The sequence below is a fragment of the Tamandua tetradactyla genome, chromosome X, assembly GCF_023851605.1.
Source record: "Tamandua tetradactyla isolate mTamTet1 chromosome X, mTamTet1.pri, whole genome shotgun sequence".
Classification (NCBI taxonomy): domain Eukaryota; kingdom Metazoa; phylum Chordata; class Mammalia; order Pilosa; family Myrmecophagidae; genus Tamandua; species Tamandua tetradactyla.
In genome coordinates this window covers 168,686,093-168,711,233 of record NC_135353.1, presented here as the reverse complement: position 1 = coordinate 168,711,233, position 25,141 = coordinate 168,686,093, and the positions used below count along the sequence as shown (strand labels likewise).

The 25,141-nt window shown below is 40.6% G+C and overlaps 1 protein-coding gene across 6 annotated transcripts in view; it reads left to right on the top strand.

The window, feature by feature from the left end:
* The window catches only part of STS (steroid sulfatase), a 170,442-nt gene extending 164,329 nt beyond the window's left edge, over window positions 1-6,113 (top strand). For all 6 annotated transcript variants that reach the window (XM_077145304.1, XM_077145307.1, XM_077145306.1 and 3 more), the window contains one exon: window positions 5,187-6,113. In XM_077145304.1, the coding sequence (XP_077001419.1) occupies window positions 5,187-5,560 (374 nt within the window). In that variant the 3' untranslated portion in view covers window positions 5,561-6,113. The remainder of the gene's footprint in view (window positions 1-5,186) is intronic.
* Window positions 6,114-25,141: the final 19,028 nt, after the last annotated feature.

Sequence of the window (25,141 nt, the reverse complement as noted above, 5' to 3'; positions counted from 1 at the left end):
ACCTTTCCCTGTGTCTCTGTTTGCCCTATAGTTGCATTGCTCTTTGATGCATGTTCTCCCCTTTAGAGATGTTAATCCATTTACACAGTTTATTGCCAAATCTTAGGGACTTATGATGACTGCATAGATCCCAGTTTGGCTTCTGATTTATATTATTGAAAGTCAAATTTGTGTTATTTTGTATTTTAACCATCAAGGGGTATACCAGTAGGATGTGGCCAGCCTATCCTGGGGTAAGCATTTAGCCCTGAAATCTCAGGAGCCTGAACATGGCAAAGGCTCATTTTCTCTCATTAGGTTTCAGGGTTTCTCCACCTCAGCACTGTTGGCATTTGGGCTGGATAATTCCCTGGGCATTGTAGGATGTTTAGCCTCCACCCCCCTCCCAGATGTGACAACCAAAACTGCCTTCAGTGTCCCCTGGTTGAGAACCACTGTTGTGTATCCCTGGCAGTGGCGGGGAGGTGGGGGTCTAGGAAGAGGGGGCCCAGCACCCCTGAGTCATCCAGGGAACAATCCTGACCGAAGTGCCATCACCTGGGATGCTGCCAGCAGAAGGGCCAGCTCTCCTGTGCTTGAGCCTAGAAAGGACCTGCCACATTCTGCTTTCACTAAGCCAAATGCCATCACACAGCTTCTCATATCTTAAAGGAAGCCGAACCATATGGGATCACATGAATTATTTGTCTCCAGGACAGGATGAAGTCTTATTTTTCTGGCATCAAAGTTCCCGGTTGGGGACACTTTCCTTTAGCCCCCATGGGTTAGAAGCAGGGATCTGAAATGCTGCTTGCTGTAGCTACCCGTGAGCATGGATGATTGTCTATTGTGGAGTGACATTGATACTTGCACGTGCAAGAGCTTTCCCAGCTTAGCGTAATTTTGTCTGCACAAGGGCTCTGAGACTTTTTCAGGGTAGGGGCTTGGGAATTCAGAGCCCGAAGGAGAGGATCCCAGGGTCCGGGTTCAGCGAGCTCTGCCGAGTGTCGTTACTGCTACCTGGTGACCAGGAGATGCTACCTGAGGTTCTTGTTTCAGCAGGACAGACAGGGTCACTCAGAGCACTTGGGATAAAGGCAGAATGAAACTTGGAGTGACCTCTTCAGCAGGACGTTGTCAAATTGGCAAGGAATTGAGCCTGATGCGACTCAGGGGTGTCAAGAAAGAACATGTGCTGGACTTGAATATTGTTTGTTTTCTTTTTTTAACTTTGGGATGCCCCTCAATTTCAGGTTTGAAGTTCTGACCCCTTTCTTTTCAAATAAGGAGTAGCATTGCCAAATGAACTTTATCAAGAACTGTCTTCCTTAGTTAGCCTGCATTTTTAATGTAAGATTTAATAACATTTTCCCTATAGTCATAGGATCTCAGTTATTTGTATGTGAGGTTAAAAGCCTTTTGTGGTAAAAATATTTATCTTTACAGAGGTGAGAAGAGTAATTTTTTCCCATAGGTCTCCCCAACATCTTTTTCCATTGGGAAAGGCAGAACCAATATCTATCTGAATAAAGAAAGAAATTCTATTTACCATCTACCTCAGAGAATTGTTTATTTTTTCACAGAGAAGTGGGAGGAAGGTTTAGTATCTACTTAGATACCAGTTATTGTGTTGGGTATATGTTGCAGATAAATCAATTTCCTAAAGAGGGGCCTATATAAAATATGTAATTTTGGCATAATTATAAAATAATTGAAGTAAGTATGCACCATAAGAAAGGTAGAGTGAGAAATGCAAAATTATACTTAGTCAGTACATCATAAAAGGAAGCAGGAAGGTGTTCATAGAAGGAAGGGGATATTCTCTTTCCTGAAAAAAGCAACTGCAGTGAGGAATTAGGAACTCATGGAAATGTTAGAATTGAATGTGTGGATCGCTGCCATTGGTCCTCATTAGAAACCAGCTACCAAGTGGATTTTCTTTTCCCCTAGAAGAAGGAAAAAACTCTTCCAGAGACTCAACATGTGTGAAAGAACCAAAACAAAAGTCCAGTGTATAATCTCAGCCGTGAACTGGTCAAATGCACGGCTTTAACCTCATGAGCATACAGACTCCAGACGCGTCCTCTACAAGAGAGACGGTGATAAAATGACCAGCCTAAGGACTTTTTCATTGATTATGAATGAATCATTGGTGGGCCCTTTGAAAGTCACCACTGCTAGGAGGCAATGAGCAATCCTTTCAGATGGAAGCTTCTGGAAGCACTGCCTGTCTAGGCATCAGCTGACTCATGCTGGTTTCCCGGCTATACCCTCTGTGTCATCTTGGCCAAGAATGGGCGATTCTACCCAAAGGGTTTTACAGGTTGCATCCCTGGGTATTGGGTTCCAGCTTCACAGGTTCCCGTGGAAACTTTGTTGACTAGAGGGGGCCAGGCTCCCATCAGAGGGCGTCCTGAATTTGTGGTCCCAAGAATGAAGAATTGACACCATCTGTCCCTTCTGAAAACTTGAGCTGGCTGCCCCACTGCCCTGTTGATGCATCTTGGAGCTGTATGCGCCAGAGCAGATCCGGTGCCCATGAGAGTGGATGTTAGCAGGAAGGGGCCAGGACTCAGACGTGTGAGGCTGGGTCTCTGTCACATCTCAGAGTGCTGGATGGATACTACCATCGCCTGGCCCACAGCATGATTTCACCCTTTTTCTTCTCTTCCCTCCCCCAGCCCCAAACAGTGGACTGGAATTTTAAAGTTATTAATGCATTTTTAAATCCCAGTGTTTTTCAAAGACAAGGAAAAATTCAGAATGAAGTGAGTAAGCAAAATAATTTTAGAGTACAGGTAAATATACTAATTAAAAATATAGCGTGACTCCAGGTACCTCCTATTTTATAAAACGATTGGAGTTTCCTCTTTATCTGAGAAATGGCACGTTGAAGATGTCGGCTCCCTAATGAATGAAGGAATAATCGGGTGCTGAAATTAGGATCTGTGACTTGTGAATGCATGTAAGATAAAATGCCATTCTGTGCCTCTCATTCAAACAACTCCTTTGTGGTACAAGGAAACCATACGGTGAAGAAGCAATTGATCATTTTATAAAAAGTTTAAAAGATTCCAACGAGAGGATGAAGGGCAGATGCCCCCACATCATGCTGAATAATTTGTCAGAAAAATTCATCCTTAATTCGGCTCTTGTCTACACTCCCAAGCAGAGAGGTCAGCAGTTTTTGAACTGACCCTTAAATCCACCTCCCTGCTCATGTCTGGGTCGGGCAGAGTGCAGGTGACAATACCGGAATCTGTGTGTGGGGCTTCCAGAAGCAAGTGGGAAATATGGGTTCTTAAAATGAATTGGTTCCAGGAGCCTGTGCTCCCTGGGGGTTTAGTGCATGCTGAGACTTGACTCGAATATCAAATTCAGAACGCCCTCCAGGTATGCAGCGTTCCCAGCAAGAACAAAAAGGGGATCCCCAGCCCCCTTCTTTGGGAACGTCCCTCCTGCCACCAACCCCTATGACATGTCTAAAAGAGCCAGGAGCTCTGTCGGCTTGTCACTGAGATGGTGGCACAAAGCAATCTGTCATACCTGGGAAGAAAGGAGATTGCAAGCAGTCAATGTAAGGGTTTTCAGGTTAGCCTTCTTCCTTAGTAAAACTCTTTTGGAGACAGTAACCATGACCCCAAATTCTCCCTGCAGCCGTGTGTGTCAGCCTGACCTTATCTTTAAAAGGCAAGCGCGTCCAGCATGTGCAAAGTGACACAGATGTTAGGTCCCAGCTCTCCTCTCAGACGACGACGCTGCAGACTGGGGACATCTCATTATAGAGTCCCTTTAATATCTTCCTCTATAATATATCCCCAGAGCTTGCTTGATGTCCACAGTTCTTGCTAAGAACCACAGAGAGGCTTGCTTTCCCTTTGGTGAGCCTGCCCGGGACCAGGGACTGCTTGGTGCCAGTGAGGATGGCCGGTAACTGTTGATTTAAACGGATTCCACGAGTTTATTTTGCAGTTTGATCCACTGATCACGAAATACCTATATTTACAAAAGTTGTCGTTGTCATTATACACGTGAATTTCGAAACGTGTTTGTGACACGTCCACGTAGGGAGATGCCTTACAGCTTTGTGTGGAGAACTATGGGGGATGTGTGAAAATGGAGGTTCTCTTTCTCTGCCTGATTCTAATCGGCTCATGCTTTTTGGCTCTTGACGTTTGTTTTATCGGCCACTTTCATACTTCTTTATAAATCCATTTTTTTTGGTAAAAATATTTGTCAATTGATTTTCTTTTGGTAACAATTTCACTATTCTGGAACATGAATGGAATACAGTTTAATGAGGTATAACTAACATTCCATAAAATTCACTTGCTATAAGTGTGCAATTCAATGGTTTTTCAGAATATGTATAGGATTATGCCACCTTCATCACAATCTCATTTTAGAACATTTCCTTGTGTCCATTTGTAGACACACACTCCTATTCCTATTCCTACTTTAGTTTACTTCTCAATTTGATGTTTGGAGACTTTATCAGAGCCCAGAAGAGAGAATAAAGTGTTAACTGAGATCCTTCTGTTTTCAAGATTGATCCAAGGGCAACTTTGTGTATGTGGCTTCATCATCTCAGCACAGTGCCAGCCTCTTCCTCCATTTTTATTTTAAGCCAAAATTCAGGATAAGCAAATGTGAAGCAATAAAGTTGGAGGGCAGGAGAAAGCAGAGCTAGAAATTTATAATATGTTTGTCAATATGTATTTACTGCCTGACTGCTATATATTTCCAAACTGTAAAGTTTATCAACTAAAACAACAGTCCTGTTTGAGTTCTATGCTCAAACCATGATGCACTTTCTCCACTTTTGCCAGCACAGCACCGCCTAATAAATTAAGGGTTGGGAGAAAGAAAGGTGCTGGGGTGGGGAGACAGTAAGAGAAGAGGAGAGCGTGGGATGAGAATTGATTTCTGAAGAAGGAAGTGCTCTTGTTTTATGGTGCCTGAATTTACTACGTAGCAGTTCTCACTTCCTCAGCTTCATCTTTCTTTCCTTTGCCACCATTGGCAATGAACCAGCAGTGCATGGTTGGATGGCTTCGCTTTTCTTTTAACTCTGGTCCTTACCCTTTTGAGAAATATATATATTTCATCCATTATCAACCCGGGACAGCATCATGTCTGTATTGCCTCACTCCTGATAAATGCTTGGCACGTAACTCAACACTGCTTTCTGTCCTTTCAAATCGCAGGCACTTCCATCTGGAAAGCCTTTTTCTTCACACCCAAGTTCAACCCTGAAGGCTCCAATGGATGCTTTGCTACCCACGTGTGCTTCTGCCATGGGCATTACATCACCCATCACCATCCACCTTTACTCTTCGATATTTCCAAAGATCCCAGCGAGAAGAACCCTCTGACTCTGGAGACAGAGCCTCGTTTCCACGAGGTCCAGCAGGTCCTACAGGAAGCCGTCGACAGGCACAAAAGGACCTTGGCAGTGGTGCCCAATCAGCTGTCTCTAGGGAACGTCCTCTGGAAGCCGTGGCTCCAGCTGTGCTGTCCCACCTCCGGGCTGTCTTGCCACTGCGACACAGAGAGTCAGGACCCAGGGGTGAACCGTTAGTACCCTGGCAGATGTTCATCTGGAAGAGGTTTTGGGTAGAGTGGGCCCCAATCATCTTCACCACCCCGGATCTGAACCGAGGCTCTACTTTAGGTCTGAATGATTCGCTGAAAGCTCATCAGTTACCCAAAGCTGGGGAAAGAGGTGTGCAGCATAAAAGGGAAAAATGTTAAACATCTGCCTTCCATAGCCAAAGTCTTGGACTCATGTAATCGTGATGGAGAGGGGATCTACGGTGCATCCAAAACCACTAAAGACAGATAAAAGGAAGGTGCAAAAGGGAACCTCAGTTTACCCTTCAGCAAATACATGTGGGTAAGCGTAATGTGTCCTGTATTTCATAGTCGGAAGATGTACGATAGGCACCGTGGTTCCCCTAGAGCACTGATAAAAAAAGACAATAAAATTAAACACAGTTTAGTGAATCTTAAGATAGGCAACATTGTAATGAATAAAAATCCATCTTATCACCAATAGTAGACGATGGTAGATTCTGATTTAGTTATTACTGGTATTATCTAAAACATATATTAAACACTATTCAAAAATACAACTGTATATATTCAGTGTTTTTCTTTGTTCAAGAAAGTTAAGATGTTTAAAATATGGAGCTAAGCATGTATCACTAATTAGATGGAAACAGAAAAGGCTCAGAAACAGATTTGTTTCTGCAACAAACAAATGAAGGATTTCTTCATTAGCAAAAATCCCAAGCCAGTCTTTCCTGTACTGATTTAAACAGTAGAATTTATAGTTATTATATTCAGCTTCTACTGTTTCTTTTGTGGATGGAAGTTCTGAACTTAAAAACTACTTTATGAATGCTGCAGTTCAGGAACCTCTTCCAATGCAATTCAGAATCATAGCCATGGAAAGTACGAGGTATCTGGTGGGACAAAGAAACAACAGTGCTGACACATGCTTCATAATATCTTGAGGTTCTAGGCAGAAGTTCATGATGGGAGAGCAGTCATAAATGTAAATACTGTTGATGGGAGAGGATTTCTGCTATGGCTGAGAAATATCTGTACCTCCAGTCCACAAGGAGATGTACCTCTGTGTGTTGATCTCATTTTTCCCCAAACCTCGTTCACTCCAGGAAGTACATACACATAAGAGATGGGCTGAGGGTGGGGCAGCTGCAGAGTTCTGAAGTCTCAGCCAGCCCCCTCCCGAGGGAAAGACTGCTCCGTCTGTATGGAGAGCACTTGTACCAGCTCTTCAGACACAGCACGTTCTCTTTACTGATAAACCAGAGGCCACTCTCCATCTGCTTATCCATCCAGGTCTTCTTTGAACATCGCAGAGTGTCCTCCCTTTGCCCCATGATGGATCAGCTGTGAGGGACCATAGGTGATGGGATACTGTTTGCATGCTCATGGGCCAGTGGGTGAGGGGTGCATGCTGGGAGTGTCCCTGTGGTCAGGGGTGAGTGCAGTGCCCCAGGGCAAGGCAGAGAAGGAGTTCCAGACTTCCCAAGGTCATTTGGGGGACTGTGAGATGCATCTGAGGCTCTCCTACACTTGACCATGATCTTCTGTTTCTCTTCCCCTGAGGGATTTCCAGGATGCAAGAGAATCCCTCCAGTTTTTCTCTGGTTTTCCTATTGAGACATCAATTTTTGCTCTCCTTTTCTGAAGTAAAGAAGTGATTATCTCCCCCCCCCCCCCCCAGGAATTATTGGAAATTAAGGGAAAAAGCAACAACAAGAACTCTTAACTTTAATGTGGACTTCTCACTCCAGGAATTGGAGAAAATCTGATATGTTGTTTTAGAATACTATCATTAAAGAATAGGGTTTGGTTCTTGGAACCTTTGCCTTTGCCAAAAAAAAAAAAAGTAAGAAAGAAAGAATGTACCAGCATATCAATAACCTGTTAAGATTACTGGTGATACTATAATGCAGAAAATATTGAAGGCCATTAGTATGAACTTCTGAGTTAAGATGACAACGTTTACTCAAAGTTTAGCACATTCAATGGAAATGGAGTTTTAGGAAACACTTTATGATGTGAGAATACTGTAGATTATATGAATATATGTTTGCATATAGAATTAATTGTTTAATTGTTTAACCTGTAAAATATTAGTAAAATATTAGTGTCAAATGAAGCACAAGACATACTTTAGATGTTTCAATTGAACTCGAAAGTGTTTGCCTCAAAAATGACAAATAGCAGTACTATTCTATTTAAGAATTTTTGAAAACCAGGTTTTGTAATGACTGTGATTATCTTAGATTTCAAACAATTGCCCTCTGAATATTTTGCATTGATTGTGTGACAGGAAATTTGGATTCTTTTGTCCAAGAGAGACCCACCAAACACTTTAGTTTGGAGAGCTTAGTTTTCTTGGAGAGCTGTAAGGCATGGCCACGTGTTTTCAAAGCATCTCATTGATATGGCCTCTTGGGTTGTATGTGCAAATCTGAGAATTTCTGAAGCTTTAAACAAAGTACCTAAAAATATTTCCTTGTATTCCTAGCCTTTTGTAGATGTTAAAATCTAAGCAGGGGAGCAGTGATAGAATGTTCACCTTTCACGTGGGAGACCCAGGTTCAATTCCCAGACCATGCACCCCCCCCCAAAAAAGCTAAGCAAATATAAGCCTACCTACAGTTATGCCTAAGAGTTACTCCCACAGGACCTCTTTTGTTGCTCAGATGTGGCATCTCTCTCTCTCTAAGCCCAACTCTGCAAGTAAATTCATTACCCTTTCTTCTGCGGGGACATGATATCCAGGGGTGAAATTTTCCCTGGCAATGTGGGATATCACTCCCAGGAATGAGCCTGACCCTGGTACTGTGGGATTGACAATGCCTTCCTGACCAAAAGAGGGGGAAAAAATGTAACAAAATAAGATACCAGTGGCCGAGAGATTGCAAATGGAGTTGAGAGGCTACTCTGGAGGTTGCTCTTTTGCAGGCTTCAACTAGATATTGCTATTTGCCAAAGTTTGCCAAATGCCAACCAAAACCATTCCTGTCAACCCTTAAGAACACCTAGAGCTCTATCTGAGAGTCTACAAAAGTTTCATGCAGTAAGATTGCTTTCCCGAAACCTAACCACCTCCAGATGGGTTCCTAGGCCAAATAAGTCCTGAAACCCAGAGAGGCCAGTCTCTCCAGAGCATCAACTAGTTCTTTCCCCCATCCCATTAGGTCAACACCCGTTTCCAACAGGATAAAGTTAGAATAGGCATAACCGAAATACCCCTAGAGTTGGAGAAGGATCAAAGGAGAAGGTGGAAATATCATTATATTGATATTTGCTTTAGTGTCCAGTGTGTTGGAACAGCTAAAAGTAAACACCTAAAATTGTGAACTGTAACCATACCAAGCTTTGAAATTTGTTCTATAATTATTTGTTACAGTGTACTTTGAAATGTATTGCTTTATATATATATATATATATATATATATATATATATATATATATCTCACAATTTCAAAAAAAAACTTCAGAAAACAAAAGCTAAGCAAACAGTAAGCACAGCATCATCTTGTCAGGTAACACTCAAAGAAAAGCACAGTTGCATCGTACATATCTGTGAAACTAAGCATTCAAGAAGGAAACACATTCTTCAGATTTCTCCTAAGGTCATGGAGTGGAAAATGCAGAAATGAAACTGGGGAAACGTTTGGCCCATGTCTGGGAAATGCAATCTTCAAAAGCTAATTGTGTCCAGTAAAAAAGTTTTCTTATTAGAACATGTTAATATACAACTAAAATAGACATTACCTTCACAACTAAATAGGTTGTGTTCTAGTGCCATGTTTTCTAATGTAACTCACATTGATGAGTGTTTGGAGCATTGCCTAAGTCCGAAGCGTGATGTTACACTTGAAGAATACAAGTTTTCAGTTGATAAATATTTATTGAGGGTTCTCAGTTGGTTCAGGACAGGATTACGGAGGGCAACATGACAGAGAGAGAGCCCCAGGCTCAGTTTGACCGTGATCAGGACAAGTCCAATACACCTATGAGGCACAGAACCTAGGACCTACAATACTTTAGGGTCCCATGACAATGTCTTTTTCTTTTAAAATCAGAACAGGAAAAAAAAATGTACATTTAGGGTTGAAAATGTTATTTAGACCAGCACAGTTGACTATGGAATGTAATCTAGAATATGTTGTCATATGCCTTATGTTTTTTATTGTTGTAGCATACAACAATATACAATTGTGAATACTAGTGAAGGAATTGTATACTGAATATACTAGTGAAGGAATTCCTTTGTTCTACAAATGTTTGGAGAAGACAAGTTAAAGAGTCCAACATTTTATATGATGTATGATTATCCTCCCTTCTCTTTCAACTAGATTTCTTAGGAAAACCGAAAAAGAAAACCTCAGAAGCAGTAAGAAGAAGAAATAGAAGCCAGGGCATAGCATTGAGACCAGGATAAGTTAACATTTGATCTAAAATTCTAGTTAAAAGCTGTAATAGTGGGATGCAAAGGTAGTTCAGTGGTAGAATTCTCTCCTGCCATGTGGGAGACCCGGGTTTGATTCCTGGTCCACGTACTTCCCAAAAAATAGACAAGCAAAGCAATTAAAAAACAAAAACAAAAAAAATCAACAAATGGTGCTACAATAACAGGATACTCACATGGAAAAATAATGAAATGTGACCCTGCCATACAGCATGCAAAAAAAAAAAGGTTAAAACATTACCATCAAGAACATACTGGATGATGGATAACAGGAGAGAATATGCCTAGGACAAGAGTGGTTGGTTTCATGGAGAATTTCTTTCAACTGATAAAAAATGAAACCATATTATTCCCTTTAGCCTATAGTATGTAATATTATAATGTAGATTACTTAGTCCCTTAGATTTTTAAATAATAGCTATCTATTCTCTCCTTATCTGTCATCTGTCTGGGCTTCATCCAAGAAGACATATACCCAACTGTCCACGTTTGCCAGGCTGCTGTCATAAATGCCACACAATGGGTTGGCTTGCACATGGGTACTTATTGACTCACAGTTTCAGAGGCCAGAAGTCCAAGTCAAGGCGTTGGCAAAACCATGCTTCCTCCTGGGGTAGGTGGCATCCCAGTTTGCTGACTGGCAGCTATCCATAGGGTTCCTTGACTTGTATCTCTGCCTCCCACCACATGGCCATGTTCTCTCCTTTCTGTTTTCTGTGACTTCCAGGTTCTCTTTCTATGGCTTTTGGTAGTCTGGATTAAGGACCATCCCGCTTCAATTGACCACACCTTAACTAGAAATCTTCAAGAGCCCCTATTTACAATGGGCTCACACCATCAGGAAGACAGATTAATATGAACATCTGGCTATGTTGGGGTACATAATCCGGCCTACCATGCCAGCCTTGGACAGCTTGAGGTGGGTGGGGTAGGTTCAGGTTGCATGTCCCAAGCCCTGCCCATCCTTGTTTTTTTGACACCATGAACCACTTCTGTATTACTACTGTTACTTCAAGCGAACATTATTTAATGCCTTTTCTTTGTGTAATGGGCTCTGAATAAAGGGATTGTAATTTGCCAATATTTAACAGTGTCAAATTTTATGTTAGTGGAAACTTTCCAATTAAGGAAATGTCAGCTTTCCTAACCAGAATGCTGGTAGATATGTCCCTGAAAAGGAAGCTTTGTCATATAACTACTTATTGGTTTTCTAAGGGACATTTAATGGGGCTTTCTTATAGAGGAAATTTTGCCCCTCCCCCTGAAAAAAATGGTTCTACTCATTAATTTCAAATCCTTTAAATAATTTTTCAGTATAAATCCATTGTACAATGTCTAGGCATAACTTAAAGAGCAAATATAATCACTTTACTGTTGAGGTCTGTAATAAGAAAATTCGCTCTATTGGTGATAGAAGACCTCAGGTTTCCAATTATATTTTCTGTGCTAAGGGATGATGATATTTTTCTAATGATGAAATTTCTAATGAATATATTGTTATAATTATGTGCTTTGAATAGCACAACAAGCTTTACATTGTCTAAATTCCATGGAGGATGCAAAAATAAATGCATAAGAACCATATTTCCAAAGGCATGTCATATCCCCTGGTGGGCAGAGTCTAATTGGAACTATATTTTAATACAAATTGTCTCATGGCTCAAATAGGTATAATGCAAAACATTATACCTATACCCTCACAGTTATGCTGGGTCCAAATGAGCCACTCGGCATGACCAGAAAGTTTCCTGCTTAATCCTCTAGGGATACTCTCTGATTGTTGCCCCTGGATGCAAAGTACCCAGGAAGGACTGTGAGAAGGATATAAGAAATAGTGATGCCACAGAGAGCAGGAGCCTGGATCCTTGAGTCACCACCTGGAGCCAACACTGCAGGGCTGCTTGATAAACAAGTGAAGGTGACCTGAGGGCGGGAGCCTGGATCCCTGAGTCACCACTGGAGCAGACCCCACAGGGCTGCCTGATCAACAAATATCCCTGAGCTGAAGAAAAATAAACTCTCATTTTTTCAAGCCACTGACTTTTGGAGATTGCAGATGTGTAAGCAGATAGAGTTAGGTACCCTGGCTAGTACTATACCTTGGCCACACCGTATAAACCTGACATTTGATGATCATTCTTTAGACTTTAAAAAGATACTTTCATTCACTGTTACTACTTTAAATAGAAGCTCAATGCTTTAACTCTATAAAATATGAGAAGGTAAGAGTTAGATAGACTTGAAGATAAGAGAGAGCATAGTCAGAATTACCATCACCCATTGACCATGTCCCAGATGGAGGAGAAATGATTTTCTAATTATAAGTTAATGAGAAGATACAGCTGGATGCTTACACAAGCAAATAGATGATTACTTAAATTTTGAAGTTCTTTTTCAAAGTGGAAGCTTATACTTTGCCTCATTGCTTATGGGAGGATGGCAGATTTCAAAACATATTACATTTGTTGAAGGTTGATGGTATTTTTAATGGCAAAATGTCAAAAATATGCTTATATATAAAACATTGTTTGAATAGCCCATTAAATTTCATCACTTTAGAGATGCTTTTTAAAATTGTTTGTGTACATTATAAAGTACTGCAGTGAATGCAATCTTTTAGTGGGTTTTTTTTTCAGACCTTAGTCTTAGAAAAAGAATAAAAGTCGATGTAATATTTTCAGGCCAACTTCTTTCAGCGATCTTTGAAATAATGCCATGCCACTCATGGTTAATAGTTCCAATTAATCCATAAGGTTCTTGCTCTTTTTTGTTGCTTTTCCTTAAAAGTCATGTTTTAAAACATTCAGTTGACACAACGCATATGCTGTGTTTTAAAATTGGAGTGGCATCCCACAGCCAGGTCTGCAAGTAGCGTAGTCTAGTGCCTCTCAGGTTGAAGTGTGTGAAGTCAACAAGCACTGGATGAAAAGGTTGGGAGAAGTCAGAGTTTCACGGAATTCAGAAAAGGGCACTCGTGGCATTTTATCAGACAAGGGAAATGCCTCAAATTGGTAACTGCTGAAAGAGGGATCAGATGGATGAGCCATTAAACCTCCTCTCAGGGAGACCCGTTTGCAGTGATTTCATCTGTAACAGAGGCAAAGTGAGTTTCGGCAGTGCCTCCCGTCTCGTTGTTACACGAGATGGAAAATGGTCTAAGGGAATCCAGCAGATGGTGCAGCTTGGAATACAGGGCTCCCTCACTGCAGGCCTTCTTCTAGAAGATGTGGGGGATTAATGCATTTAGTGCTCACTGCAGACCCATCAGAGAGTGGTTGTCCTGGGTTGAACACTGTCCCTGCAAAGTTTGCCTCTAGAACCACAGAATGTGACCTTGCTTGGAAAGCATATCTTGGCAGATATTATTAGTTAAGCTGGACTGGAATGGACTCTAAATCCCATGGCTGGTGTCCTCATAAGAGGCCATGCAAAGACAAAGAACCGCACAGAGGGAAGGCAGAGGCAGGTGGTGGCGTGATGCAGCCATAAGTCAAGGAACACCAAGAATAGATAGAAGCCACCAGAAGCTGCAGGTAGCAAGGAAGGCATGGCCTCACCCACACTCAGGTTTCACACTACTCGCCTCCAGATCTGAGAGAGAATAAAAGTACGTTGTTTGAAGCCTTCCATTCATGGTAATGGACTACAGCAGCCTAGGAACCTAAGACGGGTGTAGTTATACCAGTAAAGATGAGGAAGCAGGTGCAAAAAGCAATACCTAAATAGATTGTTTTATGCTTAGGTTTATGTAGCAATCCTTTTGGTGGAAAAAAAAAGTAAATGGACAGATCGACAATGTCCATAAAAGACTGTATATCCATCCTGTGCACAGTCTAATCCCAGGTGTGGGGGCGTTCACATAGACCACGATGGGAAGAGGGCTTCCTGAATTTCACAGTGTACCACCCGTCCTGCCGTACTTGGTGATCCTGGTTAGATGGTGGTAAGAAATAAATAGATGAAAATGTAGTTATGGGATAGGAGCCATTGCCTTGATGCCTAGAGCAAGGAATACAGGGGTGTGCCTTAGGTGTGCTTTGAATATAGCCTTGAGAAATTTCCAGGGGGAAAGGAGCCACAGAGAGTACTGATCATGAAAATGGAGCCCAAATAGCAGAGTTGCCTTTTTGGCCCTCAAGGCAAAAAGGCACATGGTTTTGCATTTATTGGTTGGTTGTATGGGCGTACCAGAACCACTGGCTCAAGGTTCCAGGTGTCTCTGCTGTCCAAACACATGGTAGGATGATACATCTGGTCTCCAGTAAGTGTCACATATGCTTGCTGAGTTAGAACCTCACCTGTTGGTATGAGAATCCCCAGCACTTTCTCAATGCCCCAGACACAGGTTACTCCCCCGAGCTGGTTCCCGAGTGAAGACCCCAAAAAGACCCTCAGCTGATTCATGATAAATGTATAGCAAAACTGAGAAATTAACCTTTGCTGCTTTAGCCACTGATATTTCAATGTTGCTGCAGCATAACCAAGTTTGTCCCAAGTAACTTATGTTACCAACCTGTTACTGCAAAAGAACTAATTATTAAATTTTGTAAAATAACTGATGGCCAGTTTCCTTTCTCTTGGGTTCCTGGGATATTTTGGACCCTGGCTTAGTTAGAATTGGAAAGATGTTTTAGATGGTTGGGGGAAGAGTCACTGGGGATGACTTTAATCCAAGGTAAAAGATAATAATCTTTAGGTTGACTGTATCTTCATAAATAGATGCATTTCACAACTTTGTCGAGGTAAATAGAAATGGTAAGTATCACTTCATTTGATAACATGTGACGCCATGTGAAAATTTAATTAGCATTGTACAAATACAAACATCCTTGCTTAAAAAATATAAACACTCTACATCTTATTACCACTTTAAATGTGTTTATGTGTTTTGTTGTATTTAATTCCATGTTAAAAAATGTTGACAAAACTCTTAAAGTTCAAAGAATATATATTAGGAACAATAATGTTTATATACACACTGCTTAATAGCACTTGGAGTACACGGAAACCATCGTTTGACCTTTAATCATTTGAATTGTTTGCCCTTTTTTCTCACCCCAATAATGTTTTGTGAGTTCTGTATTAACAAAAAATAATAAAGGTTAAAAATTATACGGTTCTATTCTTTTCATGACAGTGTTTTAAAGGGCAACTTGTGCGGGGCAATATTTAAAAGCATATTATGTAATTTCATCAAGGCAAAACAACACTAAGGATTTTCCAGGACTATAAATGGCTCATTGCATGTAATGGCTGAATTCCACAATGAAGACAATTATACATGAGCGCTCAAGTTGAAATGAGACAGTGTCTTATGTGTCACAATGGAAAAGGGGGAAGGAAGACAAGGGAAAGATTAGTGTAAAATATAGAGGGAAACCTTCATCGTCCCTTTTTCTGTTCATGGTGCTGTTCTCTTAAAGATGACAAAATAGAGGGTGTGGGACCACCTAGCCATCAGTCGCAGTGTGGCAATTACCCAGTAACCATATATCCTAAACAATCTTAGATAAGGCATGAGACACTGCTTGATGAATGCTTCTGTCCAAACACCAATTTAGGCTCTAGGGCAGAGAGAAGAGCTGGAATTTCAGACCCCCGCACTTTATACATACTGTCTCGGATGTATAAAGCTGCAGGCATCCAGTGTCAGCTCATTACTTACCACCCTTTTAAAATACATATTTCTCTGCAAAGGATTGCCTTTCTGCTCTGTCGCTCCACTAAAGTTTTCTGAAAATAGAAGAAATCCTTTTTGGAGATGTCGCGATGTATTTTAGGAAATGACAGCCCTCTTGGTCTATCTTTCAGTGAGATCTGTCCGTGAACAGCGCCTCTATCTATGTTAGATGACAGGCTGCCCTTTTTATAAATGAATGGCGATGACAAAACTATTTCACTATAGCTTGGGCAGCTGTGTTAACGTGTACTCTGTGAATGCTGTGGGTACTTGGCCATGCCCATCCGTTTCAAAACTTTCATTAATAGCATGGAGATAGCCCTTTCTCTTCCCTCCCTCTGTTGTAAATCTACACTAACTTCCTTGCCTGCGCTCTCTCTCTCTCTCTCTCTCTCTCTCTCTCTCTCTCTGCTTTATTACTGCAGAGATTTGCATTCTTAGCTAAAATAGCTATGCTAAAATGCTGACTATCCAGGAAACAGCACTTGACCTAGTGAGTTAATATTGCCTCATATCCCTAATTCTGAAGACTGTGTCAACATAAAATGATTCAATTTTCGTAATATAAATAATGTCTGAGAAGGGAGGTAGGTGGAGACAGCGGTAGCTGAATTTTAAAGCATCGTTGTGATTAAACACAATCATTTTATCTATACACATTTTAATTATCCTAATAGGAGAGGATTATCCAGTTAGAAAATGCTTTTAGCATTTCCATGTGGAGATTCCTTTTCGATACATCTTCCCTACTGTTTTAATTGTAGTTTGTAAGGACAAATGCAAATGGAAATATACTCAAAGCCATTTCTTATTCAGTGGATTAATATTTTCCTGAACCATAAAAATATGGATTCACCAATGTAGGGCGTTGTTCATGTTTCCCTACCTAGATTTCCTTTTATCTTGGCAGAGAACAGAGAGTTCTTTCCAGCATGGAACTCAGCTTGCTGATTATTCAGGGCTCCATTTTAGTTGCCAGTACCTTAGAAGTTACAAGATACTCTGTTATAAAAGCAATGCATCTTCATCAAACACAAAAATATAACATCATCCTCTTTGGGAGGCTCTGAGCGTTTTGCATTTTTACATTAAATGTGATAATAGTATAGATTGTTTATGTCTAATTTGCATGGGATTTTTGCAGTGAACTTTGCCAGAAGGAAAATTCTTTCAAACCACTTATGGAAGCCTTAGCAATTAGGAAGGAAAGTGTACAATAAAATAATGTAATGCTGTTTCTTGAGTGAGGTAGGAAAAAAATTATATTTTAAAATCCAATCTAAGTCATACTGTTCTAGATAAGAATGCAATACAGAAAAGATTGGACTTCATTTTTTACAAATATTTTATTGTGGAAAATTTCAAATGCACACAAAAATAAAAATTACTATAACGTTGAACCCCCATGAACTCATCTCCAGCTTCAAAAGCTGAATTTGCCAATCTTTACATGCAATTAGAGTCACAACATTTAAAACATTTGTATGGTCATCCATGAGCAGAAGATAAGAATTGTAATGTTTCAAAATATATTCTGTAAATTGAAATGGCAACATTTTTCTTATGAGTATATGCATTTTCTTAGGGATAAATAATAAAGGAAGTGAGTTTAATAAGAGCATAAATCATATTGGTGTTTTCTGTGTGTCAAACCCTCTCAAAACTTAGTGGTTTAAATGCCCATATTTTTAGCTCCTGGTTTTGTGGGTTGACAATTGCATGTGGGCCAGTTGGATGGTTTTTGCAGTTTTAGCCCAGCTCATCTGATTTTGGCTGGGAGAACCCAGATCTGTAATTAGCTGAGGAGCAGCTGGACTACTGGTTTATGATGATCTCATGTGGGAAGGTAGGAACAAGTGGAGCCTCTGTCCACTGCAGCAGGCTACCCAAGGCATATCTTAAAGGCTATGATTCTAAGGGTCCTAAGATTAGCGGGAGAGGGAAGCCCAACAGGTAGAATTTGCAAGTCTCTCCTGACACACATTTGCTATTTTTGTTTGGCCCCAAACAAGTCACATAGCCAAGCCTAGATCCAAACGGTAAAGAAATAAACTCCATCTTTCAAAGACACTTTGAAAAAGGACATGCATGCAGGTGAGGAACCAAACTGTGATCTGTTTTATAATCTACTTCATAAAATTAGCTTTAGCTTTATCAATGAAAGCAAAAGGAAATGATATTGACATCAGTGAGAAGGGCAGACTTTCTCTCCCACATAAAAGCAATGAGAAAACTGGAAGAGTTTAAGAATCAATATTTATAGAACTCTGGAAATTAACCAAAGGCTTACAGTAACCTGGAGAGTCTTTGAGAAAAACAGCCAAATCTCAGTAAGAACAGTGAGATTTGTTTAATTTGCCCTACTATCTACCATTCCCCATTCCCATGCCCCACTATAGTTTTGAAAACACCAGCTTGTGTGTGTGTGACAGTTGTCTTACAGAGGAGGGAACAGAAAATAGCTGGAGCACCTTCAAAGCCACATTCCTAAGGAATGGTTACTACTTAATTTGACTGAAGGTTTCAGGTATAAGGTTATCTCTCTTTGACCTGATTCAGAGCCAACATGCTATAAATGCTTCCCCTCACCCCCACCCCAGGGCTGTTTGTTGAAAACAATTAAAGGTAAGTGTTTAATTTTAGAGCTTCCCATGGCAGTGAATAACAGTTGGAGGAAACAATAGAAGCCAATTAAAAACTTTTAAAAGAAAATCTGGGGAAATGAGATGTCCATAGGAACTTTGAATAATTCTGGCATATTCCTAACAATCTAGAAGTCCAAACCCCTGTCCAAAGCCTTTTATTGGCTCAGGAAAGCCTTGAGTAAGTCCTAAGCTCTACCACTGATTTCTTATCAGAAACCATAGAGTTCAAAAGGCAGTGGGATGACATCTTCACAGTGCTAAAAGAAAAATGCTTGTCTACCAAGAATTCTGTTCAGCAAAAATAGCCTTTACAAATGAAGGAAAAATTAAGGCATAGCTAGATGAACAGAAAGTGAGAATGCTAGTCTGTAGCAGACCTGCCAAACAAGAAATGCTGAAGGCGGGTCCTTCAGGCTGAAAGGAAAATAAATAAAATGGAAAAGGGTCTAGGACATAGTTCGTGTATACTCTTACAGTTAAGTTGGTATCAAAACAAATAGATTTGATATAGATATAAGATGTTAAATTTTAGCCCCAGAAATTACAAAGAAAATATTGGGGAATATACAAGCTCATAGAGACAGAATTAGAGTACAGGTTGCCAGGGATGGTAGAATAGGGGAAATTGATGTGAAATGAGTATAGGGTTTCTCTTTGAGAGATGGGAAAGGTTTAGAAATGGAAAGTGGTAAGGGTACTGTGATATACTGAATGTGATTAATCCCATTGAATAGCATGCTTGGGAGTGGATGAGATGTGAAAGTTTATGTTTTAGATATGTTCCCACAATTTCAAAAGGAAAGTAAAAGCAACTGATTAGACAATGACAATTAAATGCAGTACCTGATCCTGGATGGGACCTAGCAAGGGAGGACGAAAGGCTCAAAAAGGCATTATTGGAATATAGACCATAAGCTTTACATCAGCATTAAATTTCTTGAATTTGATAAATGCACTTAAGTTGATTACATAAGTGAAAATCCTGTTATAGGAAATGTACGTGGCAATATTAAGTATTCAAGGAGTATGATATATAAAACATACACTCAAGTGTTCAGGAAATGGATCAATGAGTAGACGATTAGAAAAAGAGATGGATAGTTAAGTGGACTGATAGGTAATGGAGAGATAAAATGATATGACAAATGTAGCAAAATGTTAAAATTGGTAGCTCTGGGTATCTAGTGTTTAGGTCTGTTGGAGTTCTCTTTAAGAGGTTTGTATTATTTTTCTAAGTATCCTGTACGTTTGAATATTTTTTTCAAAATAAAACGTTAAAAAACGTATGTCCATATAAAAGCTTGTGACAGCTACATTGTCATAATAGCCTAAAAGTAGAAACAACTTAAATGTCCTTTAACTGATGAATGGATAAACAAATGTGGTATATATGTACAATGGAATATTAACCAGAAAAAGGAATGAAGTTCTGATGTGTGTAGGAACAACACAGATGGGCCTAGAAAACATGCTGTATTGATTGCCATCCTTTGTGGGAAATTTCCAGAAAAGACCAATCCATAGAGACAGCAGAATAGGGGTTGCCAGGGCCCGTGGAGGGTGCGGGGTATAGAGAATGGCTGCTAATGGTTTAGGATGTCTTTTGGGGGTGATGGAAATGTTACGAATTTAGGTAGTGGTTATGGTTGCACAATCTTGTGGATACACTAAAACTACAGATTTGTCCACTTTAAAGTACAAACAATTATGGTATGGGAATTCTATCCCTAAAGAATGAAGTCCCTTATTTCAATAAATTAAAAAGCAATCAAGGACGGTGCAACAGTGGCTCAGCAGGCAGAATTCTCACCTGCCATGCTGAAGACTGGGGTTCGATTCCTGATGCCTGCCCATGTGAAAAAAACAGAACAAAACAATCAAGACAAGGCAGCTTTCTTTTCACCTTCACTTATTCAAAATTGACCCTCTTGACTGACTCTGTTGAATGACTGCTTAATTTCATACATTCATGGAATTTTGGTGGTGCCACTTTTGTTCCTTTCATGCACTATGATGCACAGGTGCCCAAGTCCATGGCCCAGCTGCTCTCTTGGGTTCGAATGCTCCCTTCTCTCCCCACCTGTTCCCATCCCCAACCTTATTAGCCACTGTTTATCTTAGAATTCACAGCCCAGTCATCCCCTCTGTATGAGATTTACTTTCTTTGTCTTGAACTCTTTGCACTATAGCTTTCATAACATGTGTTTTCAACTATATATATTTCAGAACTGCCAAGTCCTTGAGTGCAGGGCCAGTTTTTATTCCTCTTTACATCCAGTGTACAGTTCAAAGGGGTCATTTCATCACCCCACAACACTGTGTAGTTTAGATTCCATATAGACAAGTGTAAACTCTGTGGTCTGCAGAACATGTCACCCACCCCAGCTATGCCTCTTCAAATGCCAACATCATGGAGGTGACTCGAAAACAGAAGATAGTTGAGTGTCAAGTTGGTCCCATCTGTAGACCCATTCAGTTTTTCTTGGGTCTTGGAGGTGACTGAAGAACAGAGGACAGTTGGGTTTCAAGTTGGCCTCATCCGTAGACCTGTGTGGTTTCTCTTGGGTCTAGAGAAAGAATCCAGTCTACTCTCTAGGGTATGTTCTTCTGAACCTGACTTGAATCTGAATCCCAGTGTAGAGCCACCCTGACTCCAGGGAGCATATTTCACTTTGAATTCTCTGTGGACAGACAGTACAGCGCCCTGCATTGGACCGCACTGTGGAATCTTCAGCATGGCCACTGGTCCCTAGAAGAGTGCACCAGAGCTTCAGTGGTCTACTCCATTCTTTTCTTCCCAGTCTCTGGCTTAGGTGGGGCTCCAGGTGACAGCCTAAGGTGTCCAGATTTTGGCCACCTTTCTGTAGGTGGCCTGGCTCTGACTAGTTAACCTGGTTGCCCAGCTTACATTCTGAACTTTACTTATCCCCTCCAGTTTGTCTCCGTACTCTAATCTCTGGTCTAAGATTTGCCCATACTTGTTCTTGTTTCCTTCATATGAAAATCTGTTCCTTTCCCTCTGTACCACCTAGCTTCTGTGACTCTCTGTTGGTCCTCCACCCCAGCCTGCCACAGAAATCACCTTGATCTAAATTTATATATCCAATATGTTTAATTACTCATTGACCTCAACGTCTCAAGTGACTATGTTTGTAACATGTACATTTGTATCCACATCTCTTCTTTGAGAACGTATTTTTAACATTGTTTCAGGCTACTTCATAACCTGTGAAGAAACATCTCACAGAGTATCCCCATTGAGCAAATTTCAAACTTTCTGTGGGTTCTACATCTTCATTGATACACTGGTGTATTTGGAAAGTTAGATTTTTAGCAACGAAAAATAAAACTGGAGACTGAGCTGGCTATCAGAATCAAAATACTGGAGCCACAAGGCAACAAGTGATATTTTTAGATAACATCGCCTTAAACTTGCTTTATCTCTTGTTTGAAGATAGCAGGAATAAGACCATGGCACAATTTAAACCATGTAACAGAAGTTTATAACATGTATACAACTTGCAGTTATTGAAAAGATCACATACTTGAGTGTGGGTCAGTGATAAATGATGAAACCAGTTGTCAAATTAAAACCTTAAAAAAGCGCTAAATAATTTCTGTAGGTTTACTCAAATCCACTAATTAAATTGATTGGTTTATTATTCCCTGATTGTCTGAGGTGCTTTTACGTTTTGAGAAAAGAAGATATGTAACATGTTTTGTCAGTTTTTATGCTCTGAAGAAAATGTAGATCTTTCCAGTGTGAGCTAAAGAACAAACACGGGCATTTAGAATTAAATGAGTGGCTTTTACTGACTTACTGTCTTTTTAGATGTGTCATGGAAGGACTCAGATTTGTAGATTGCAAATGAGTGATATTCATCATATTGGTGAGTTCTAAAAAGTAAATTTTCTTAGGCATGTATGGATGTGATGAATTTGTGCAAGCATTTACATACATTTGAGCATGTGGAGTTTAATGGTCCTGGTTCAGAACAGACCTTGACCTGCCTGGTTTATTTTCATTCTGTTGTCATTTTCTTGGTTTTGAGGCCGTTTATCGGTCTTCTTTGATCTTCAGATCTTTGATGCTAGAGCCTTTTCCTATTTCATTCTGCCTACCCCCAAACCACAGGAGACAGACTTTCAGACAAGTTTAACAACTCAGGTCCAGGTCTCTGTGGCTTTGGCTTGGATGTGATCAAGTATTAGTCAGCTATTATCACAATAATGTCATCTAACAAGTTACTCCCTTTCTCAAGGATGTAAAAATACACATAAATTCTCATGCTTATTAATCTTCAGGTCACTTTATGAGGCTCTGCCCCACATGTCACATTCCAGGGCCCAGGCTTGAGGGACAGAGTTGAAGAACTTCAAGGAACAAAAGGAAATGTGTGCTGCACTTCAGAAGCAGGCCCAGAACTGTTATTTCTCTCCTTAGTCCTTTGACCAAAGTATGTGGCAGAGACATCTACTCCTCCCATGGAATTTGGGTGGTACTATATTGGCTTCCTTTCCATGCAGCATAATGATAACCTCAAATTTAGTGAGTTAAAACAACACCTTTCTTATTTTCTAATTTTTAGCTTCACGGTTCTTCTGTAGATCAGAAGTCTGGCATGGTGTATCTGGGTTCTCTGCTCCAGGTCTCATAAGATTGAAATCAAGATATCAGCTGGAGCTGGGGCTCTCACCTCAGGTTCAAGGTCCTCTTCCAAGCTCAGTGGTTCTTGGCAGAACTTATTTCCTCTTACTTTCCAGGTGGTTTACTCCATAATTATACCAATAATAGTAGGTGGAGTCATTATGCCTCAAAACTCTCTGCCCACAAAAAAAGATAAGTACAATTCAGTGAGTCAAATGGAGCTGGCAGAAGTATTAGGAGTGTAAGAAGCAAATGTTCCAGAAGTTTCCTTTGTAAAAGGTCAAGTTGGTAGAAGTTTTCAAATGGCACCGAATCTGCCCTGAAAACTGAGCTGTGGCATCTCTCCCAGTCCCAAGATTTTTGGATATACTCAAAGCATGTTGGAAAATAAAGGTAGGAGGAAGAGAAGCCAAATGTTTATGCTGTTATCTGACCTCCTGCCAATTGAGCCGCTACTGACATTCCTGAGAAAGCTAAGATCAGGAATTTATTTTCAGTTGTCTGCAGAGAGAAGAAATATAGGGGTTACAATACTACATTTCATGGATCTGCAACTTCTAAATAGCCTATCCATTTCCCATGAGAGCGTGCAAATAATTTCAGTTCTGGAATAGCTTCATGCATAGCCCAGGCAAGGAATGACAGCTGCAGGTCCTAGGAAGGACATGGTATGAGGCAGGCAAGGATGACGAATGAGTTCACTTAGGTCCATCAGTATGTCTCTGCACCAAGTGAGTTTGGGGGAATATGTATTCACAGTAGATCAAGACCCTGGAGCGAAGATGTCATAGAGAAATGAATGATGCTCACTGGACTCCATTCTCCATCTATCCATCCATCCACATGGCCAAAGGAAGCACTTTCCTATTACTCAGTGTTTGAGATTGGCAGCAAGGGTGAAAATGCAGAGGACTCCAGGAATGTCGCTGCTGTTCTTGAACAAGGAGAAAGAACTCTAGGATCCAAAGCGTCTTCTGGGCAAATGCAGTGATTTAGGGATCCAGGCTTTCCCTGGGGGACTCAGTTCCAGAGTCATCTAACAGGCCAGCAGCTGCAACTCTGCTATATCCCTAAGCCACTCAGGGCTCTTGCACCATTGAAGAAGACAGGAAACAGAGTATATGGTGGCCAGTCTAAGAAATACCAATCAGTTATGCTGCCATCCACCTCCCAGGTGTCTTAGTTTGCCAAAGCTGCTATCACCATTACCACACACTGGTTGGCTTAAAAACAGTAATTTACTGGCTCACGGTTTTGGAAGCTAGAAGTACTAAATCAAGGCTTCCTTACAAAAGTCTGTAGCCTTCTGGCTTTCTGCATTCTTGGGGTCCTGTGGCTTGCACCTCAGCCTCCCATCAAGTGGGCATCTCTCTCTCCTTGGTCTGGCCTTCAGCTTTCTGCTGACTTCTGGCTTCTTCCTGCGTGGAGTTCTCTAACTTATGGTTCCCAGTTTCTTCTCTTTATAAAATCTTCCCTAATATGGGTTCAGACCCCACCCTGATTCATCTTCCAAGGGCCCTATTTATAAATGGGTTCACACCCACAGGAATGCAGGTTAAGATTAAGAACGTGTCTTTTGAGGCAGTACATTATTCAGTCTATCAAACCATGCTACTTCTTGGAATTAAATTAAAATGGCATCGATTGCAATGGAGATTACCCACCCACACTGAGAGCAGAGGCCTCAGACTCTAAATTAGGGTTGGACAAACTACAGTTTGTGCGCCAAATCCAGCCCCCCACCACCATCTGCTTTTGTAGGATCCATGAACTAAGAATGGTTTTTACATTTTTTAAATGGTAGGGAAAATCAAAAGAAGAATGATATTTCATAACATGGGAAAATTATATGACATTTCAATTCTATTTTCCATAAGTAAAGTTTTATTGGAACATAGCCATGCCCATTTTTATAAACATTATCTATGGCTCCTTTCAAGCTACAGCTGCAGAATTGAGCAGTTTCTACAGACAGGACAGCCCTTAGAGCCCAAAATATTTACTAGCTGGCCTTTTACAGAAAAAGTTTGGCATACTCTGTGCTTAATTCCTAAATTCAAATAGCCCCACCTTCAGTGTGTGAGGGAACAGCTTTGCGTGAAGGTGGGGAAGACAGAACTGATTGGCTTTCTCTTCTCAAGAAAGCACAAGGTCAAGGACCTGGGAAGGGG